At 47.4% G+C, this 23,371-nt stretch overlaps 1 protein-coding gene across 3 annotated transcripts in view; it reads right to left on the minus strand.

Annotated features, from left to right (window-relative positions):
- LOC133358327 (116 kDa U5 small nuclear ribonucleoprotein component) overlaps positions 1-19,272 on the minus strand; it is a 47,049-nt gene extending 27,777 nt beyond the window's left edge. The window contains exons 1-6 of one of the 3 annotated variants that reach the window (XM_061576594.1): positions 19,145-19,272; positions 13,726-13,858; positions 9,380-9,539; positions 8,074-8,152; positions 4,107-4,182; positions 1,694-1,759 (exon numbers count right to left, since the gene is read on the minus strand). In XM_061576594.1, the coding sequence (XP_061432578.1) occupies positions 1,694-1,759; positions 4,107-4,182; positions 8,074-8,152; positions 9,380-9,539; positions 13,726-13,833 (489 nt within the window). In that variant the 5' untranslated portion in view covers positions 13,834-13,858; positions 19,145-19,272. Of the gene's footprint in view, positions 1-1,693; positions 1,760-4,106; positions 4,183-8,073; positions 8,153-9,379; positions 9,540-13,725; positions 13,859-15,394; positions 15,587-19,144 lie in introns of those variants that run through there. The other 2 variants (XM_061576593.1, XM_061576592.1) reach the window with 2 other exon arrangements.
- Between the last annotated feature and the right edge of the window lie 4,099 nt (positions 19,273-23,371).

Below are 23,371 nucleotides of genomic sequence, written 5' to 3' on the forward strand. Positions count from 1 at the left end.
CACGTTTATCCCGATTGTGCGATCGGCTTCACACGCGCCGAGAAGAAGAATCAATTCACCCACTCTTTGGTTTTTTCGGTAAAGTCACGTAGGTAAAAAATAAATATTCTTAGGTTTTTTTCGGTAAAGTCACGTAGGTAAAAAATGTAAATTAATAAAAGTAAAATAAAATAAAAATCACGAAGTTTCGGAGAAAACACAAGCTTCCGTCTTCAGGTGGAACCGTCACAGCACGATAGCACCTTGATACAGCTATCGTGCTGTGACGGTTCCACCTGAAGACGGAAGCTTGTGTTGCCTCCAAAACATCGTGATTTAATTTAGTTGTTTTCATTTTAAGTTTATTTTATTTTTTACCTACGTAATTTTTCCCGAAAAAAACCAAGTATGGATCCTTGCAGTCACGAAAAATTCAAATCTAGAATCAATTCACCTCTACGAGAGCAGTGGCAGCCCTTCGCGCTAGGGTAGAAGGGCCCACAGAAGAGAATATCAGAGCTACCGCTCGCATGCCTTCATGTGACCTCCAGTGCATACAGTCGGGGGGGTGGGGGGGGGGTGGCATGCTTCATCGCCCGCTCTGCGAATGGCAGCAACGCCCCGTCTCACGACGGCAAAACCGATCGCGTCATTCTCAAAGAGCTGGAAATGAGCCAAATTACGCGCCAAAGAAAATGTAACGCGCTAGGTATTTTGGCGCAATCATAGGTGACCGGGGTGAGACAATCAGCTACCAACAACACTCCAACTGGGTTATCTTAACGAGACCCGAGACAGGTGAGAGCGAGCACGCACGCTGCCAAACTCTGGGGGGGTCAACTTGGTGATCTACGGTCCAATTTTATCACAAGCCTTAACGGCACACGGCACCTCTCCGGCAAACACAATTACTCGGAGAAACCACGGGGAGAATTGGAAGGGCAACGTCACAGCGTGGCCTAAGTTCTGTCTGATCAATGGAAAAAATAAAAAGTTTGTTGAAGACTTAGTTCGATGATCAAAAGTGATCGGTCGGCTCACTGAAACCTGTGGGGGCGGTCACATGACCTCCGTGATCCGACGCAAAACATGGGTCGGCAAACGAAATAATGAGGGCAATTTTTGGGGGAATTCGCAAAAAAAACCTAAACATTCCAAGAGCTGCATTGCACTGTGTTCTGCTTCATGAACAACAGTGACAAAGCCGTTGCTCAAAGAGCCGCATTCGGCTCCGGAGCCGCAGGTTCCCGCCCCCTGAACCGGAAAGCGTCCGTCCCAGTTGCTCACCAGGAACAGCAACAAACCAGATTTGCCCGCATATGGGAAACTGAAATCGTTAAAGAGTAACAAAAAATGCGTGACGGCCATTGGAAGTGACGACCTCCTGGCAACGATCGCCCTACGCTGCCCCCAGGGTGTTATGGCTGCCTTCAGGGACCAGGGTGTTGCGTAGGGCCATCAAAATGTTTGCGGAGGCGCAGGGCAATATGCCAAATGTGTCCTCTTCTCAAGTCCCCTTGGCGCCTTTTCTGAGGCCCCCTTCGGACCTGAGCCCTGGAACAAACTGCCCTACTTCCCCCACCCCCCGACCCACCCCACCCTACCACCACCAGCACCCCTCCACCCCACCACCCGACTAAACCTCTGACTTCTGTAGCCAAACGAGGATGCTGGGCTCAAGCGTTCTAATGCGGCAAATATCGAGGGCACTCACATCTTTGTCATCTCTCTTGCGGATTTCAGGATGCGTTTGCTCGATCAAGCAGTCCACGAACGACGTCTGCAAACGAGAGGGAAGGTTGTGACGCGCGCTCCGCACAGGTCAACAGAATGTTACGCGAGCCGACGATGGTACAATTTCTATGCCGGCCAATTCCTGCCCTGAGATCGTTGGGATCTTACGGATGGAACGCGCCTTGCAAATGTAAATTGTTATTGGTACGGCTTGATTAATTCCATACACCGTGCTAAGCAATTAACGAACAAAAACCACGGGCAACAACACAAGTAGAAAAATGTTACCGCAAAATCAATTATTCGAAGCGCTTAATTTTCCTAGGAAATCCTGATGAAAAGCAACGGGCCGAACGTTACAAGAGATGGCGAGTGCCAGACCCCGTTGTTAATCTGGCGGCTCGAACGACATTGCCCAACGTAGGCAGATTAAAATATTGCCCGCTGCGTAACAACACGACAATCAATGAAGGATGCGGGGAATGAAAAAAGACACAACTCAACAAACTCATTGCTGCCCTTAACAGCTCCTTACCAACATCACGCCATGTAAATCTAATCGCAACCCAGGGGCATCATAAGCAGACCATCTCATAAGTAGCTCATACATTTCGATTTAAAGCTTTCCTGACTGCAGGGATTCATCTTCTGGTAAAGTCACGTAGAAGGGAAATAATAAAATAATAAAAATAAAACAATTAAATACAATTCTCACGACGTTACGGCCACAACGCAAGCAGCCGTCCTCAGGCGAAGAACAGGTCTGTCGGAAAGACAGCGTCTGAATGGGACAGCGTCTCATTATTCCCCTTCTACGTGACTTTACCGAAAGAACCAAGAAGATCACTCATACATATGTCATCATTATGATCGTCGTCAATCCACTGCTGGATGAAAGGCCCCCCTCTCAAGCTGCCCGCCATCTCTCGCCATCCTGCCATGTCATTAATCCACGGAGCACCTGCAAAGTGGGCCCATTTCACCGCCTCATCTTGACACAGTTGCATGCCCTCTCAGGACACGTTCCATGCCTTGGCTGCAACTAGTTATTATCCTCGACTCATCGTCCACCGTTTACGCCATCTCCTAATAAGTATAACCCGTAAAAACAAAGTTTTTCACTATAAATCCTTTATATGCGTGGCGGCTAGAGTCCTCTCGTCCTCTGGCTTGAGATGGCTGCCACCTATGGGTCAGATGATTGTCTGCCAGTATTAAGCAATTGCTAATTAAATATTTAATTTGTTTTCCCTAAACAGTGTAAAATTTTGGAAAAAAAATTTCACGAACATTAATTGTCTCGCACAACGAGTCTGTGTGCAAAATGTCAGCTCGATTGGATCACGGGAAGTGGGTTAAAAAACGACCGAAAGATTTGCACGGTCGTAACCAAGCAAGCACGCAAGCAAGCGAACTTAATATAAAGGATTTAAAAAGTGTCCTGCCCAATTTGACACCTAGTAGGCTTTCGCGTGCAATATTATTCATAATCAAGGTTTTTTTTTTGGGTTAGGTCACGTAAGTATAAATGTGTCACTCGCCCACCACAGCCAACCAGATTAAGGGTTTGTCACGTAAACAAAATTTACTTCAGCACAGCGGTGCGTTGGAGAGTAAATCCAGAACATGTCGGTCAATTCTGGCAAAGTCGCCCGATGATGCTGGATGTAATTACCGGCGAAATGTAACAGTACTCAAATTGTAAATGTTGTAGATATACTCTCCAACACACAACCAACCGGTGGGGCTGAACTGGTAACTAATTGGCACGTCTTCTTTACGTGACAAATCTTATCGGTTGGCTGCGTCGGGTGGTGGCGGATTAACGACACATTTATACTCACGCCATCGAACCCAAAAAGAAACCTTTATGTCCTGCCCAAGCCAACTTCACTGTTCTCCCAATGCAATTGACGCATCGTGATAATCGACTGACATTTGCAACGTCGGCCAGTAACGCCGCGAGGCAACGGTGGCGCCGTCAGCCGCGGCCTCGCAACTTAACCGGAGTTAACGTCCCGACGGATAACGGGAAAGGACGGACGACGACGTTTTCGGCTACGTGAGTGTTGGGGAAGGGTGGGGCGGGTTGAGGCGACGGCAAAATCGGGTCGCGGTGTTAATCAAGCGGCGACGTGTTGGCGAAACGGACGTTAAAAAAAAGGGGAGAGACGTAAATCTGCGGTACTACTGAATTTCCCTAGCCGAGGGTTTGTGTTGGGTGGGGGGGTGGTGTTACTTTTCCATGATGCAGGCGTCCAAATACGTCTTCACTGTTAATAAAGTGACGACACGTGTTTGCAGAAACGACATAAAAGTGGGGAGAGCCGAGGGTTTGTGGACGGTGGGGGATGGTGGGTGGAGGTGGGTGGTGGTGGGGGGGGGAGTGTTACCTTTCCGTGATGCAGGTGCCCGCACACCGCTATGTTCCTGATGAGGTCAGGGCTGTCCATCAGATCGGCCAAAAACCTGCAGGAAAGAATCACCCACAACCAGCGCGGTTAATCTATGCACAGGACTGCACTTTCCTTTTAACCGGACCGGTGCTTGCGAACCGCTGCTCACGTCACGAATCAATCCCAAACGGACACGCACAAAAAATATACATATATATTGACGTACAAACACTCTGCAGCAGCATGTGTTGTTCCGCGCAGCGTCTGTCGTTCAGGGCGGTCGTGTGCCCAACCGTTTGCTCGTCACGCAACTCTACACTCTACCGCGTTAGCCCGACTGGGTGCTGTCATCTGCCTGCGCGGGGGTTACGCAATCGTACTTCACGCATCGGTCAGCGTGTGCTACCAAAGGCAGGTGGTGGGGGGGGGGAGCGTAGCGTAGACATGTAAAGCACAGGAAGTACGCGCCGAAGACAACCCGCTGTTACGTACGTGACGGCAGTTGCTTTTTTGCTCGGACTGCCATTTGCTTCAGGAGCATGCGCTTGACTTTATTGCCTGTTTATTGTTTGCTTTCGTCATGTTGGCGACCACGGGGTTCACCCGTCGACCAGCGGCGGGGACTTCATCCTGGCACTCTCGAGGTTCTAGCCTCGTCGAAACAAAGAGAGACGTCTCACGACAGTCCAAAACGCTATCCAGGCGCTAACAAAATCCTGCCGGGCTTCCGAGCTCCGACAAAGATCGGGTAGGAAAATTCTCCAAAAAATGGTGGGGGGGGGGCGGAAGGGATTGTGAGTAATAAATGGTTGTTAAATCAACTGGCATTGAAAAAAAACACAGGCACTGGCGAAGGCGACGAGCCGGTCGATTTATCGCGCACGATCCAACAACCGTGGCAGCGCTCGGTAATAAAAAAAAACGCCGTTGCTTCGGCGATCGCAACTTTCTCCCCAATGCACAGAAGGCAGATTTCAAAGCAAAGGGCACATCATGACCATCGCGGGTCCACAGAGTTCCGCTCGCTGCGCACGGGAAGCCTCATCTTGCAGGTAATTAAACGCCGGCTAAGAAAGCAGAGCCCGCACAGTGCACCTTGCACCTCGCGCTCGCGGACACGGCACGAGCGGACGGGAAACTTTGTGTCGTTGGAAGTGGAGTCCAAGTCGGGGGGGTGGGGGGGGGGGAGATAGTGGCGCTGCCAAACAGCTGTGAGAATTGAACTGTGGAGAACTTCAAAAGGGACCGGAGGTGAGTCGAACCCGGGTCACGAGAACGACGCAAGAAGGGCGAAGCCAAAATCTACCGCAAGGACGTTAAAAGCTAAATCACGAACGTGAGCAAACTCCACTTTATGCTCAACATGATGATCCTAAAGATGCCTTCAATATTAATCTACTGGGCCAGGGACGAGCGAGGCGCAAACACGCCTTCACACATCAGTGAACTGCACTCTAAATCCCGATCACACACCTTCCATATAACAATGCGGCGTCTCTTTAATTGATCAATTGGTAGAGCGATATATCAACAAAGAAAGGCAATTATCCCCCGTATAGCCTTAATAGACTATCGGGGCAAGTGCTGTTAGCGAGCACCTATGAAGGCCGGCACGGCACACGAGGGGGTGGGTGGCCAGCACCACGCCAGACCGCCTTTGTCTCCCCAGTGGCGATGTTTACACCGCACCAGGTACTCATTTGAGGCTGTGTTGACCTAGGAGAGGGCCTGGGACCGGCTCAGATAATCGTCACTGGTGTTGGCCATGTGCGGGAATCGAACCCGGGTCGTAGTGCAGCACAACCGCTCCCCATATATACGAGGGCGCGCACACACCCACCACACACATCAACTTGCAATTCCGAGTACACGCAATAAAATTATCTGCAAATTGGATTTCCCAGCAGGGCGTTATTGATCCGCGAACCAAACCAAATTATTGCCGGGCGGCAAAGCACGACTTTTTGGCTAAATTCAATGTTATTAAAAATGTCGCTTTCAACGACATTAACATACAAGCACGCACGCGCCGTCCCGTTGAATTTCTTCCTACTCACCCCCCCCCCCCCACCAGCCGAGGCTCTCCCCAAGCTGTCAACAGTTTAAGCGAGAGACACAAGCCCCAAATGTCTCGTCTCGCGAGAAAGCCACGCAATTGTTTTGTGGCCTCTAGGCACAATTTCCAACACAATAATCTACACACCACCCGCCCACACACCACCACCACCACGCTGCCCCAGGGGAAAATCATGCATTTAAGTGGAGTTTTTTGGGGGTTTTCAAAGCCAGCGTGATCCCTTTTACATCTGTCACTAGCGTCTGTGTGATTCATAATACGAACGAGCGTTTTTTTTTTGCCACCGTGGCAAGATGTTAACGACCTCGCCTTGGATACACGAGGTCGTGGGTTCGATCCCGACCCTGCCTCCCGATGTATATTTTGAGTTTGCGTGTCTCTCTCTCTCTCCGTGGTGAGATGTTAACAACCTCGCCTGGTATACAGGAGGTCGTGGGTTCGATCCCGACCCTGCCTCCCGCTGTATATTTTGAGTTTGCGTGTCTCTCTCTTTCTCCGTGGTGAGATGTTAACGACCTCGCCTGGTATACAGGAGGTCGTGGGTTTGATCTCAACCGGGACCCCGACGTCTGCTGTATATTTTTAAGTTTGCGTGTCTCTCTCTCTCTCTCCCAGTGGTAGCGTGGATTTCTCTAAAAAACAGCTATGCAGCCAGCTGAGTGGGCCTTACCTGGTACAATAAAAAATATATATCTATCCATAATATGGTCAGGCGAAGCGTGTACACACACACACGCCATGAGATTCATTATTGAGAGACCGCTGCCATCTGGTGACCGCGCACGAGCCCAACGCTCAAAAGGGACGACGTGCGGCTCGCATTAACTCGCCGAGGAGAGAGAAAAACCCACGCGCCCCCCCGCCCGCCTTCTGCTTGGTTTCCAACACGGAGTAGGAGAATTGCCTCGACTTACAAAGGCGACTGCTCGCTCGTGCCACTGCTGGCGGAACGGCCTCTTTAAGAGGGAACTGTCAAGAGCGTCCCCCCCCCCCACCTTCCCCCCCCACCTCCGAGGGAATATTAACAATAAAAAAACATTTTCAACACGCAAATATTTTTTTTGTAAAATGGACAAGTTCATGTCCGATCGCAACTCGCTAAGAAGAGCAATCGAGCATACGGCCAACGCTTCCAATTTGGTATTTGGACATCTGAACACCCGGTTTAATTTCCAGAAAGGAAAACATCAGTTCGACTTTCAAAACCACCACCCCCTCCTGCGTACAACCAGAGGCCACGTGGAGAGATGGGGCGGTGAATGTCTGTGGATATCCACTTCCGCGAGCACGTTTACTCGAACGCGCGGAGGACGCTGCAAACGATCCAAACGGATTGTCAGGTGAGGCTTTGCACAATTAAATGACATTCTTGAGAAATCTTCTTGGTTCTTTCGGTAAAATCACGTAGAAGGGAAATAATAAAAATAAAACATAATAAAATAATTCTCACGACGTTTCGGCCAGCACGCAAGCAGCCGTCCTCAGGTGAAGAACAGGTCTGTTGGAAAGACAGCGTCTGAAGTCCAACAGACCTGTTCTTCACCTGAAGACGGCTGCTTGCGTTGTGGCCGAAACGTCGTCAGAATTATTTTATTGTTTTATTTTTATCATTTTATTTTTTCCCTTCTACGTGACTTTACCGAAAGAACCAAGAAGATGAATCCCTGCAGTCACGAAAGCTTTAAATCTAAATTCTTGAAAATTTCCACTGCTAACCGACAGCGAGGGAGACAACCACGCGCCCATTTCATCGATTCGTGCAAATGCGTCACACATCGCCTCTTCATGTGCCGTCGACAGCACAATCCGGATGGAATTGGGAAGGAAAAATGATTAAAAGATTGAAGTGGAAACCCGGTAAATTGAGTCTTTAAAGCAGAGCCTTACTCCATTTCGTAGACTGTGGGTGGCAGCTCCTGCTCCACCATGCTGAATTTCTTCGTTTTCACGGGTTTGATGATTGGCTCTGCAGGGCACATTGCACAAGCGCAAAGGCACGCACGTACGCACGCATGAACCACCACAACACGACCGGAGCCCCTAAACATCTTCCCTCCCCTTCCCTACCCTCTAGGCACCCCTCCATCGTTGACCCCCCCCCTTCCCTCCCTACCCCAACGCACCCCTCCATCATGACCACCTCCTCTACCCCTCTCTATCCCCTCCGCTACCCCCTACGCACCCTCTGTGGTCACCCATTCCTCACACCTTGCATGCCCCTGTTTGATTGCTAACATCACTAACCAGCGATCGCTAACCGCCACCAACCAGCGATCGCTAACCGCCACTAACCAGCGATCGCTAACATCACTAACCAGCGATCGCTAACATCACTAACCAGCGATCGCTAACATCACTAACCAGCGATCGCTAACATCACTAACCAGCGATCGCTAACCGCCACTAACCAGCGATCGCTAACATCACTAACCAGCGATCGCTAACATCACTAACCAGCGATCGCTAACATCACTAACCAGCGATCGCTAACCGCCACTAACCAGCGATCGCTAACATCACTAACCAGCGATCGCTAACATCACTAACCAGCGATCGATAACATCACTAACCAGCGATCGCTAACATCACTAACCAGCGATCGCTAGCATCACTAACCAGCGATCGCTAGCATCACTAACCAGCGATCGCTAGCATCACTAACCAGCGATCGCTAGCATCACTAACCAGCGATCGCTAGCATCACTAACCAGCGATCGCTAGCATCACTAACCAGCGATCGCTAACATCACTAACCAGCGATCGCTAACATCACTAACCAGCGATCGCTAACCTCACTAACCAGCGATCGCTAACATCACTAACCAGCGATCGCTAACATCACTAACCAGCGATCGCTAACATCACTAACCAGCGATCGCTAACATCACTAACCAGCGATCGCTAACATCACTAACCAGCGATCGCTAACATCACTAACCAGCGATCGCTAACATCACTAACCAGCGATCGCTAACATCACTAACCAGCGATCGCTAACATCACTAACCAGCGATCGCTAACATCACTAACCAGCGATCGCTAACATCACTAACCAGCGATCGCTAACCGCCACTAACCAGCGATCGCTAACATCACTAACCAGCGATCGCTAACCGCCACTAACCAGCGATCGCTAACATCACTAACCAGCGATCGCTAACATCACTAACCAGCGATCGCTAACATCACTAACCAGTGAGCGGCTGCGTGTCCTCTTCCTGCACCACAGTCTCCACCTCTGGTCCGTACACCTCTTCAGCAGTGGGGTAGTACTTCTTATCCTCATGCAGCACCACCTCCATTCCCACGGGCTCCTCTTCACCGTCACCTGCCTCCTCCTCATCCTCTTCAGCCTAAAGACGAAACAACGGGGACGTTATTAATCAGCATTTTCCCACAATTTTTTTTGTTTACTGGCCCAGGGCTGTATTATACACAGGTGACGAGCACCCGGCCTTAACGCTAACGTAAGCAAGAAATCGCTTGGATTTGTATTATTATTATGATGATGCAGAAGCAGTGAGGGGACATCTGCTGGGATATGTGCGGCGGTGGGGGGGGGGGGCAGCAGCCCTTGAGTGGGGGGCAGGAAACGTTGATGATGCTGGGAGCTGGAAGCTGCGGAGCATCTGCCTTGGGGGGGAACGGAGTCATGGGGAGGTGGATAACGGATGCGACCGCCCCCGCGCCCCCCCCTCCATACGCCCCCCCCTACCCCGGGCATGCACGACACGCCACGCATAATGTCCCGCGGAGCCCGCTTGCGCACACACACACCCACCTGCTGTCTCGCGCAGCGAAACTTGTACACAACAGCAGCTGCCCGAGTTTGTTGTTGTTGTTGTAACCGTCATCATGCAGAACGGGACACGGGACGTAATTGCCCGTGAGGTTTGTGTTTGTGTTGTCGTTAAGTTTCCGTTTTAATGCCGGGTTTTCCGACCGCGACGTGTAGAAACGGACGCGCAAGGCGCTTTCAAAGATGCTGCGTTGCGTCCCAAGGGCAAAGGGGGTGAAGGGGGTGACGACCTTGCCACAGCGGCCCCCTGTCGTGTCGCCGTTGTGCGTGTGGTGTGCGAACCGCCAACACGGCGAATACAGAATCAGAGTCTTTATTTACACTGCAGAGGAATCCGCTGAACTATGAGGCTCTTTTTCACACATGTCCAGTCGGGGCGGGTCAAAAAGTTACAACGCCACACAATGCAAAAACACAATTGGCGTGCAAAGTATAGCAAAGGTAGGAAAGTCACTCATTAAAATACCCAATAACAGAGCTATTTTTTATTTTACCAGGTAAAGCCCACTTTAGCTAATCGCTTTTTTTTCAGAAGCGACCTGGCCATGAGAGTTCAACAAAGTGACTTATCACCACGTGGAAATGTATGACAGCCAAACAGAGGCAAAGGCCTAATGATCGGTGATGCCAACAACGGCAAAACTTTTCACGCCTCCCAAGTCATTTTCTCTCCTCGACAGCGAGTGAATAACTGTACGCGTTATACAAGTTAAGATTATTATCACTACTACTACTTTAGTACCACAAATTTATTTCTATGGCTATCAAGAGTGACGCAATGATAACCCGCCCAATTCAAATGGCTGTCACGTCATTACAGTGTTATTGGCCATTAAAGGAAATTGGAACTCCTGAAGTTACACGCCACCTCAGGTAGTACGGACAAGTGAAATATCTGGCTATAGAACCGTGGGACCAGTGCTCTGCCTACACCACCTCAACGCAGAAAGGCTGTCGCGGGTAAAGTGCGATTATCTTCAGAGAACTACCCAAGAACAACACGGATATCATAAGGCCCCACCAAAAGAGATGATACAAAAAAAGGTCACAAGACTTAAAATATAGTCCAAAAAGTGAAAGTGGTTTTTTTTTTTTGCTCGAATGAGCATTGGAAGGGCCATGCATCCTCAACCATTGTTAACTTCCCCACAAAGTGGTATATAGTTTATCGACCATAGGGGGATGATGGACTATAACCCCCCTCCCCACCCAACAGGATTGGAATCTCCTCTACCACTCAGCCACCTGTCAGCTTAAAATATTAGAGTACATATTACATTTGTAAATTGCTCTTTTTATTGCCATGATCATTGGACTTGTAATAACCATGCATCTCTCCTGACATTTAAAAACGGTTCCTTCCCAATCAGTCTTTTATGGGAAATTGGATTTCCTGAGTGGTCATTAGGAACATAATTGCTTTTGAACTATACCCTATTACACAGATGAAGTGTATGTTACTGGAATTAAGTTATAGATTTGACACATGACTGTACGCTATTATCATTTCATTCATGTTGTTAATCTACTGTGGCTGAATGTTTATAATGTCATTTTAACACGTAAGCTTTCGCGACCAATATTATTCATAATCAACGTTTTTGTGTTAGACCGCGTTATTATAAATGTGTTGTAACCCTCCACCACCAGACACGGCCAATCAGTAAAAAAGTGTCACGTTGACAAAAGACAAATAGTTCACTGCTTTAGCCCACCGGTGTGTTGAAGCGTGAAATCACAAAAAAATAGTAAATGTTGTGGTTTCATGCTTCAACACACCGCCGATTGGCCGTGTCGGGTGGTGGATGGTTACGACACATTTATAAATAACGCGATCTAACCCAAAAACGTTGATTATGAATTTATTAATGTAGCTCAGATTTTTTTTTTTATACGTTAAGATGTTTACTACGTTGCTTAGTGTCAAGAGCACTGAGTCGGCACTGGCGATGTCTCAAGTTCCAGCCCAGATCACAGCTCGGGGACTCAAAAGGTTTACGATTTTGTACAAGCTTTTGTACAAAATCTGAATGAAAAAAAACACGACAATTTGTGACCAACGTGCAGCCAATTCCACGACAAAATATACGACTTACGACGCAGTTGTAAATTAGCAACAAAGTGGTCAAGGTTAGAGAGGGAACCATCGATGGCCATTGTACAGTCACATCAATCACACTTTGGCGGTCATGGTTCATCCAGTTACTCCTCTTACTAAATTAAAAACTAAACTTTTTTTTACACGCTTTTATTTAACTCACTCTATCTGTTGTCGTATCCTCAAATCTTGTAACTCTATTGTAACCCACTTCCCAATGTGCTATCGACTGCAAACTTGGTATACATGTCATACTGATGACAATACGACATTCTATCATAAAAAACATATATTTTAAAACATTCTTTTACACGCTTTTTATAAACTCAATCTGTCTGTTGTCATATCCTCAAATCGTTTAACTCAATTTTAACCCACTTCCCAATGTGGTATCAGCTGCAAACTTGGTATACGTATGTCATACTGATGACAATACTATATTCTATAATTAAAAAATATATAAATATATATTTTAAACAATCTTTTTTATATGTTATGTTTCGCCTTGGGTCTAATTGTCCACGTTGGCTGTAAATCACCACGGCCGCTTACGCTGTGGCAAGTTTCGGGGCCACTTCCTGGAGTCGTGGAGTTCTGCCATTACTCGTACGGTACATTTCATTAAAGCGTGTTTTAAAAACACTATTTTTTTTATTTTACTTATTATTTTACCAGGTAAAGCCCCACTGAGCAATATAGCTTTTTTTTCCCGAAACGACCTGGCCACAAATGATAGCTCAACGAAGCGGCTTATCGCGTGTAAATGTATAGCAGCCAAATACTCTTAAACACATGTTGACCCTGAATGTAGAGGAAACCAAGGGAGGACCCAGAGAAAAATCCACACGACCACGGGGAGAGAGAAAGACACGCAAACTAAAAATATACAGCAGATGCCACGGTCAGGATTGAACCCACGGCCTCCTGTATACCAGGCAAGGTAGTTAACATCTCACCACGGGGAGAGTCACGCAAATTCAAAACATACAGCGGGAGGCAGGGTCGGAATCGAACCCACGACCTCTTGTATACCGCGCGAGGTCATTAACATTTCACCACGGGAAGAGAGACAGACACATGCAAACTCACAATATACACCAGACGCCACGGTCGGGATTGAACCCACGGCCTCCTGTATACCAGGCGAGGTAGTTAACATCTCACCACGGGGAGAGAGTCACGCAAACTCAAAACATACAGCGGGAGGCAGGGTCGGAATCGAACCCACGACCTCTTGTATACCGCGCGAGGTCATTAACATTTCACCACGGGAAGAGAGACAGACACATGCAAACTCACAATATACACCAGACGCCACGGTCGGGATTGAACCCACGGCCTCCTGTATACCAGGCGAGGTAGTTAACATCTCACCACGGGGAGAGAGTCACGCAAACTCAAAACATACAGCGGGAGGCAGGGTCGGAATCGAACCCACGACCTCTTGTATACCGCGCGAGGTCATTAACATTTCACCACGGGAAGAGAGACAGACACATGCAAACTCACAATATACACCAGACGCCACGGTCGGGATTGAACCCACGGCCTCCTGTATACCAGGCGAGGGAGTTAACATCTCACCACCGTGGTGCCCTTTGCCTTTGGTCACCAGCACCACTCAATGCAGTTTAACAATTACCTCGTCTCTTGGTTGGTCATCTCGTTCGACCTCATCATCCTCCTCGTCGTCCGAGTCCAGCTCCGGCCCGATGTAATTGCCAAACTCATCATAGAGGTCTGTGTCCATGCTGGCGGCTGCTAATCAGGACGCCCTACAGTTGCGGAGAGGGGGTATGGGTGAAGAGAGACAAAATTATTTATAATTGAAAGCACTGCGACTAAAATTCAATCTTGACTTAAAGCTTTCGTGACTGCAGGAATTCATATTGTTTGGGTCTTTCGGTAAAGTCACGTAGGTAGGTTCAAATTAATAAAAATAAATGAATAAAAACTACGACGTTTCGATCACAAAACAAGCGATCGTCGTCCTAATGACGATCGTTTGTGTTGTCCTCGAAACGTAGCAGTTTTTTTCATATTTAATTTTTATTAATTTGAATCTATCTACGTGACTTTACCGAAAGACCCAAATAATATAATTAAATCACTTCAATATCGCAAAGTGTACAGCCAGTTGCCAAAGCACTGCAAAGTCTTTAATATCAGACAACTTGACAATATCGACAGAATGCATACATTGTGTGGATTTAAGCAGCATTTTGTAGTTCTATAACATCAAGAGGCCTCTTGGGTAACAGTCTCTCGTTTGTGAATTCCATATTTCTATGGCCGGTGCTAGCCATTCATATAACACAATAGCAACACAAGCCTGTCCACAAAATTCAATGAATAATTGTGCAATACTGGGTTGTATAATGTAAGAACGGTATAATATAGCACCATATAATGCATGGTAAAAAATTCGAAATGTATCACACGTGGGAAGGGGTGATGTATGGAAACATAAAAAGGTAGTGAAAGGTTACAAAGTAAAAAAAATGGCAAATATATGGAAAACAAATGGAGAAACGGGCGCAAAGTGTCAGCAAAGTTGCGGATGTATGTTGAACTTCTTTCGCACCGTACGTAGCCTACCGTGCAGAGGTCGCTACCGGGTACCCGATACCCATACCCTGGTGCGGGTATGAGGTCCTACCCGTACCCTGGTGCGGCCGGGTACGGGTAGGCCCCGAGTCACTGGTGAGTCACCGTTTGTCAATCATTTCGGGTAGGGCACGGGTAGAATACGGGTACCCGTACCCTGGTGCGGCCGGGTACGGGTAAGGAATCAAACATCGATCTACAATCTTAACTTTGGAGCTTTCGTGACTGCAGGAATTATTCTTTGGTTCTTTCGGTAAAGTCACGTATAAAGAAAAAATAATAAATTAAATAATAGCACGTGTTGCAATCGAAACGTCGAATGCTATTATTTAATTTATTATTTTTTCTTTATACGTGACTTTACCGAAAGAACCAAAGAATAACATCGATCTACACTCGTCCGTAAGTAAACACATTCACCAAACCGCGCACCACTGACCAGCGCAGTGGAGTTTGCTGTCAAACAACACCACCACCCTCAGGCCGTACGGAAGCCCCCTTTCACACAGCAGTGGATTGATTTTGTATTTATGTTTAAACCCACAAACCCCCCGGGGCTTGTACATTAACCATAAGCCGTAGCGTGTGCTTAAAAAAATAACTCTAATTGTTTACAACAACCCGATCCTTGTGGTGGAGCGATTTGGCGGAAACCGTTGCCGAGCGAAGCCTGCACCAGGCCCATGCGAGCGCGGCCCGCGTACCAACGGGGGCGTTTCTGCTCCTGCGACGAGATTGAGAGGAAGAGACGAGGAGGGTGGACGAGGTGGAGGAAGAGGAGCGAGGAGGAGGAAGAGGATAAGTAGAAGAAGTCGTGGCGGCAACAGGAGCCGGGAGAAACAGCGCCTGCTGTGTTGAGCAGCGTGGTTACCACGCTGTGTACGGCGCGTCGGAAGGGGAGTGGGTGGGGGGGAGACCCACGCGGAACGCGATTGTAAAATAGCGAACAGCATCCTGACGGTCCCCGGGTTACGAGAGACCCGACTTACGGAAGTCCGACCTACGGAAGCCCGACCTTATGGAAATGCTACAAATAAATAGGACCTTTTTTGCCAGTTCTATAACATCAAGAGGCAATCAAACAGGTGTTAATATGTTCAAACAACAAATAATGTCTGCGTTAATCACACGTACTTGTGGTGAACATGCAAACAAAATATGCTCCGATAAAATTAGATTTGACTTTGAAACTAATTGGTCTACACCAGAGACAGCCTTCTTTACACATGATTCCTTGCAAAAAGTTTCTATTTAGTCTTTGAACATCTTAACATCTGTTTTTTTTGCTAGAAAGGATAAAAACCTATTTTTTTCATACTTTGATACAGGAAAAATAAGTCTCATTTTGTAGCTGCTCACCCCGAGTTATAAATGTCCTGATGGTGCATTGTGTCTTTGTATTGTTCGCCTTTTTGCGGCGTTCTCTGGCCCTGCAATGGTGAGACTAAGGAAATGCTCCCATAAAGCATGTTTGCGTTAGTTACGTAAACGCAAGTAGTGCATCGTGGTGAGGTTGCGAATTAAAACCGTGGAGCGAGACGTAAGACGGGTAGCCTGACGCCTCACTAGGATTAACGATTAATGTAATTTATCTTGATTTTGGGGGGAAATTGTCCAGTTCCCGGCATACGGAAAATTCGGGTTACGGATCATTCTCGGGAAACCTATCCCTTCCGTAACCCGGGGACTGTCTGTACTGTCGGGAGGACCCACACTAGTATTCTCGTGCAGTGACGGCAGCAGTAACTGCGTTCAGGAGCTCGGCGACCCGTTGTTAAAGTCTGCAAGCCAAGACGAGAGGGCTTCGGGAGAGACGCCGTTCGTGGAGTCTTGCTGACAGCGCATGCTACAGCCGATTACTCGATGGGTCCATAGTTTGGATTGCAAGGACACAATTCACTGCTGTGGCTTGTCTTCAATGTATCTCTATGGGTCTCTATGGGCTTCCTCCGTATCTCTATGGGTCTCTGTGTCAATATATCTCTGTGTCTCTATGGCTTTACTATATTGGTCCATAGTTTGGATTGCAAGGCCACAATTCACTGCTGTCGCTTGTGTCTTCATTGTATCTCTGTGGGTCTCTATGGGTTTACTCCTTATCTCTATGGGTCTCTGTCAATGCATCTCTGTGTCTCTGTGGATTTACTCTCTGGGTCCATAGTTGGCGTTGCAAAGCCACAATCGCACGGCGGTGGCCTGTGGCTTTTATTTCCCATTCAAAAATATCGCTCCTCTTACTCTCTCCACGATTTGCCAACCCCGCGTCCAATGGGACATGAAAAAATTATGCTCGCGTTGAAAAAAATATATTTGTACGTGTCAGCCAGCCAGCCTGCCTGCATCCTGTATCTAACCAGATGATAATACACCCTGCACTGAGACACATTTGCAAGGGCGGCCGGAGCATGCGCGCACGTGCTTGCAGAGACAGACACGTCACGTGCTTCTCCACGGCGAAGATCAATCCTGGGTCTATCTTCTTGCTCTCTCTTTCTGCGTCAGCCTCCCCCACATCCTACCTCCTCCTCCTTCCTCCTCTCTCTGTACCTTGAAGGTTGACACCTTCTGACAGCAAACGGCCGTCTTCAGACCGTGCTTGCTGAAAAGGTCAAACACAGCGCACTGCTGCAGCCCGCGGCGATGAAACTCCGACTCATCACTCGCGATGCCCCACGGTGCCATGTGCTGAAGTCGCCCCGGGCACGGCAAAGACAAAGATCCCCCGTATAGCCTCTAACAGACTGTTGGGGCAAGGGCTGTCAGCGAGCAGCAGCACCTATTGAGGCCGGCGCTGTAGACGAAGGGGGTGCGGTGGCCAGCACCATGCCCGGCCGCCTTTGTCTCCCGCAGTGACGATGTTTATACAAAACTGACACCTTTTTTACAAGTTTTTAATTTTTTTCATTTTTCATTTATTAGGTATAGCCCTGTGAGCCATTCGGCTCTTGAATCGGGTGCAACCGCAACAAACAAAAAAACAAAAACATGAACAAGAAAACATCTTAAAGTGACTATGTGCAAACAGAAAATCCAAGAAAAGACAGCAAAATATTGCAGAAAAAGCACCGTACACCAACACTGTGTGCAAAAATCCCAGTGGGATGCAAGTCAAACAACAACAACCACAAGACAACTTAGATTAAGGCCATCAGTCTAACTCTGTACTACAACAAACAAACATGGCCAAACCGAAAAACTTTTTAAAAATCACCAAAATAAAGCCATAAAAGCAATGAAACAGTGATCATAGGAACTGTGACCGAATTTTCACAATAAACGACGTAGCTGGCTGCATGAGTCACTCCACAACAGCAGGAGCATCAGTCAAGAAGTCATGTTTGCATTGACCACAATACCTGCGGTCGGAATGCAAACAAAAAAGACAACTCTGATAATGTATGCACTGCCCTTGAAATTGATTGTTCCACACCCGAGACAGCTTTCTTAGAGCCGAGTCTCACATGGTGTTGGACCAGATGACGCCAAAAGGCACACAACTCAAAGACAATGCACCATCAGAGTATGAGAGCTCGGGGTAAGCATTTTAAAAAGGTGTCAGTTTTGTTGCCAGAGGTAGTTAACATCTCACCACGGAGAGAGAAAGACACGCAAACTAAAAATATACAGCGGGAGACAGGGTCGCAATCGAACCCACGACCTCCTGTATACCAGGCGAGGTAGTTAACATCTCACCACAGAGAGAGAGAGAGACACGCAAACTTACAATAAATAGCGGGAGGCAGGGTCGGCATCGAATCCACGACCTCCTGTATACCAGGCGAGGTCGTTAACATCTCACCACGGAGAGAGAGAGACACGCAAACTAAAAATATACAGCGGGAGGCAGGATCGGGATCGAACCCAGGGCCTCCTGTATACCAGGCGAGGTAGTTAACATCTCACCACGGAGAGAGAGAATGACACACGCGAACTAAAAATATACAGCGGGAGTCAGGGTCGGCATCGAACCCACGACCTCCTGTATACCAGGCGAGGTAGTTAACATCTCACCACGGAGAGACACGCAAACTAAAAATATACAGCGGGAGGCAGAGTCGGGATCGAACCCACGACCTCCTGTATACCAGGCGAGGTAGTTAACATGTCACCACGTAGTTGCTTTCGCCAGACAGGCAGACGTCTTGAATTTCAAAGACCCTTCCAGTTCCCTTTGATATCACGGTCACCGTGACTGTTATTCTCTCTCTTGTCTCCCTCTCATCTACCAGATTTATCTCAGCCATGTTTCAACTATTCATACGTTTGTACTTCTATCAAGGTTGCTGAGCACAGGCCCAAAGAATCCAGACGTCAAGCGAACCAGCCACAAACAGCACTATCTACCGGGCATCTTTGACAAAGAGCATTATAGCTCGTCGGATTCCTCCAGAATAAATATTCTGTTGAAGGTATGATAGATACAGAGTTACTAACCACGCTTGGATTACTGATACCTTTTTTCAAATTTGAACAAAAAGTTGTTCGGTGTTGAGAAGTATAAGATAGAAATAAAGAAAGTAAACATTCTACAGGATCGCTCCTTTGCAGTGTCGCCCATCAAGCTCATCACACCCTGGCCTCGGTTGAAGTCCCCCCCCCCTACGGATCCCAGGGGGTGCTTTTTCCGTCGCCACAAAACAAACGAAACAAAAGCAACGCGACAAGATGTCACAATTAGTCGGCGTCAAACGGACGCGACAAACAGTTGAGGGGGACTTCAGACCGCCGGACGCACGCGCGCGCGAGCTCCCGGGGCCAAAAGTCTTCACGAGACGCCTTTAAATCAGCGTGACACTTGGGACGGGACCGCTTCTTCCTTTCACCGCCTGCTGTCACACGGCAGAAGTTTCGGCGAAGGATCACGGTTGGGTTTTTTGTTGGTTGATTGGTTTTGTTCCGCTCGGCTCTGTGTGCGAAACGGTTCAGCGGCGAGGGAGCGGTGTTTCGTTCGTGTCGGTGATTGAGAGATCATTGTGATTGCACTCTTCGACCGTGCCGGATTATCGTAGTTGCACAAGTAGCTACATATGTAGTAGATACATATGTAGTAGCTACTACATATGTAGTAGCTACGGGCCCCGCACTTTCAAGGGCCCCTCGCTAAATGTTTTCAAGCTATCAATTTCATAATCAACTTTTTGGGTTTAGATCGCGTTGTTTATAAATGTGTCGTAACCCTCCACCATCCGACACGGCCAATAAGTAAAAAAGTGTCACGTTGACAAAAGACAAATAGTTCACTGCTTTAGCCCACCGGTGTGTTGAAGCGTGAAACCACAACATTTACAATTTGAGTACGACGTTTCGCTGGTAATTGCATCCAGCATCATCGGGCAATTCGTGAGAATTTTTATTGTTTTATATTAATATTCTTTTATTATTTCTCTTCTATGCGACTTTACCGAAAGAACCAAGAATATGAATCCCTGCAGTCACGAAAGCTTTGAATCAAGGGTTATGGTAGTTGAATCAGTGGTAGTTTATTAAATATCACGATTCAAATATTAATTGAGGTCCGAAACAGAAGATAAAATAAACGTTGTCATTATTGTCCGGATCAAGCTGCGTTTGCATCACAGCCACCGTGGGCTACCCTGGAGGACGTCACAAACCTCTGGTGGTGTGAGGACCACGCTCTGAGAACCACTGGTGGTGTGTGGACCACACTTTTATAACCGCTGGTATAAAGCGATCACCGCCTCCGGAAAGAATGCAGTTGCCCAATTAACGCCGGACTGTCCGGGTCAAACTGAGACGGGTGGCAACCTTTGCTTCCGCTCCATCCCACAAAACACGGACAAAGATCTCCCAGGTAGTAGGCAATGCAGACTCTTCGTTGGGGCCAAGTTGCCATTAGCGAGGGGACGCACGCGTCGACAAACGGCCGCACACCTTCCGCCCTGATGCTTCTCAGCGGGCCTCGTGTCGCGCGCTGCGCTGATGGAGTTCGACCCGGGTGACGGTCATTCATTCAAATATAAATCGATGTACCCCTTGCTTCCTTCCTCCCTTCCTTCAAGTTGCAATGCTGCATTCATTCATGGCGTTCAATTCGTACCACGCGTTAACAAACGAACAACAACCTATAGGTTTTTTTTGGGTTAGGTCGCGTGTAAATATATAAATGTGTCGTTAAACCCGCCACCACCCGACACAGCCAACTAGTAAAGGTTTGTCACGTGAACAGAACGTGGCCAATTCGTCACTAGTACAGAACCACCGGTTGTGTGTTGGAGAGCAAATCCACAACATTTTACAATCGTGAGTACACCCTGCCCCAAAATAGGTGGTGGTAGGGGTTGGGGGGCATTGTCCCTGGTAGCTATCAATGCGTGTTTGTACCGTGGTGTGGGTCGCTCCCTGGCGCACGGGTTCGTGATGCGCCTGGGTTCTCTAGGGGGTCCGTCCGGTCGCCTGCCCACTCCCAGCCTCGCCCACTCCCCCCCAGCATTCCCTTGCTCGTTTCCTAATCCCCTCCTCCTACCCCACACCCCCCTCTCTATCGCTCCTCCCCCTTCTCTTACCTATATAGCCTCTTGTTACAGCAGCCCTTTTGCCCACTTCAGCAATTGTTTCTATTGCTGTGGTTATCCCACCTGATGACGGACGCTTGTGTTGCGTCCGAAACGTGGTGATTTAATTTATTTTGTTTTATTTTATACCCACGTGACTTTACCGAAAGAACCAAAGAGTATGGATTCCTGCAGTCACGGAAACTTCAAATCGATCCTGACGCCTGTTGTTGTATATTTGGAGTCTGCGTGTCTCTCTCATCATCATCACGGTGGCTAGGAGATGTTAACTACCTCGCCCGGTATACAGGAGGTCGTGGGTTCGATCTGGACCCTGACGCCTGTTGTATATTTGGAGTTTGTGTGTCTCTCGCTCTCTCCCCGTGGTCGTGTGCATTTTTCTCCGGGTTCTCCGGGCTTTTCCCTCCACACTTTAAAATCAACGTCACGCGTTTCGAGTAGTTGGCTTCTTAGAAAATTTCCGCGTGATGTTGATAAGCCACTTCGTTAAGCTATCGTTTGTGATAGACAGGTCACTTCTGAAACAGAGCTACATTGTATAGTTCAGTTGGCCTTATCTGGTAAAATTAAAACGTATTTAGTTTAATCTTCTTGGTTCTTTCGGTAAAGTCACGTAGAAGGGAAATAATAAAATAATAAAATGTTAACATAATAACAGGTCTGTCGGAAAGACAGCGTCTTTCCGACAGACCTGAGGACGGCTGCTTGCGTTGTGGCCGAAACGTCGTGAGAATTATTTAATTATGTTTTATTTTTATTATTTTATTATTTCCCTTCTACGTGACTTTACCGAAAGAACAAAGAAGATGAATCCCTGCAGCCACGAAAGCTTTAAATGGAAGTATATAGTTTAAGTTTAGAATCAAACCGGTGATTGCAAGTTCAGTGTGCGTATAAATCATCGCACGTTGGCAGCATCTGTGGTTTGTACTATTTTCTACACAGGACACATTAGAGGTGTGAGGGTGTATCGATTCGTATTGACTTTTAAGTTCACGATACATGCGTAAGAATTGCGCGTGTGTGCAAGAAGCGGTGTGTTTTTATTTACGGCAGCGGTCGGGAACCTATGGCTCGCGAGCCATATATGGCTCGCGAGCCATATATGGCTCGCGAGCCATATATGGCTCCCAGACAATTTTGAGTTGAAAAAAATAAAAATAATAATTAAAAAATAAAAAATCAGTTTGGAACTGATTTTAAAATACTTGTGATATTGTTTAATAATACTGTGTCATTTTAAAGTAAACAGAAATTAGTTTTGAAGATAAATTTCACGGGTCACGCCTGCATGAAGCTCAACCTCACCACGTACGAACCAGACTACAAGGCCATCAGCAAAACCATGCAGCACCAGAAGTCGCATTAAAAGTAAGACATATTTAATTTATTATACGTTAAAAATACTATATGGCTCTCAATGCAATATATTTAGAAATATTTGGCTTTTATGGCTCTCCCAGTCAAAAAGGTTCCCGACCGCTGATTCACCGTGTCGTTGCAAGCTGGACGGGGGGGTGGGAGCGCTGGCCCAGAAATTAGTGCCCTGCATCATGAACCCAGCCGGTATAGTTCAATTCCTGGACGCGGCTAACGACCACCATTATCAAAAATAAATTTTGCACCAACCTGTGCACTGACCAGCGTGGTGAAGGATGGCCAAGCAGGACCCGTTGACCACAATTCCATGCGGGAGGTTTCGCCCAGAAATAAATTTAACAAACGGCAAAAAATTTTGATGTAAAACTTTCGTGACTGCAGCGATTCATATTCTTGGTTCTTCCGGTAAAGTCACGTAGAAGGGAAATAATAAAATAAAAAAAATATCAAACAATAAAACAATAAAATTCTCACTACGTGACTTTACCGAAAGAACCAAGAATACAAACGGCAGAAAATGTATATTATTTTTGTTCATTTCATTATTGCAGCCAGGTCCTAATTTATCACTCAATATATTCCACAACGCTGCTAAGGCTGCCTTGGAGTAAGGATGGGTTATCGGCATAAGGCACTACCACGAGAGTATAAGGTATAAGGTACACCCATGCATGTTATTGTACCCTGTATTATTGTACCATGTCTATATTCCCTTATTGATATAAACCGGATTATAGGGTACAGGGAGGGTAAAATAATTCGAGAATG

This window comes from Lethenteron reissneri, chromosome 61 (assembly GCF_015708825.2).
Source record: "Lethenteron reissneri isolate LAM-NWPU_2019-01 chromosome 61, ASM1570882v1, whole genome shotgun sequence".
NCBI classification, from domain to species: Eukaryota; Metazoa; Chordata; class Hyperoartia; order Petromyzontiformes; family Petromyzontidae; genus Lethenteron; species Lethenteron reissneri.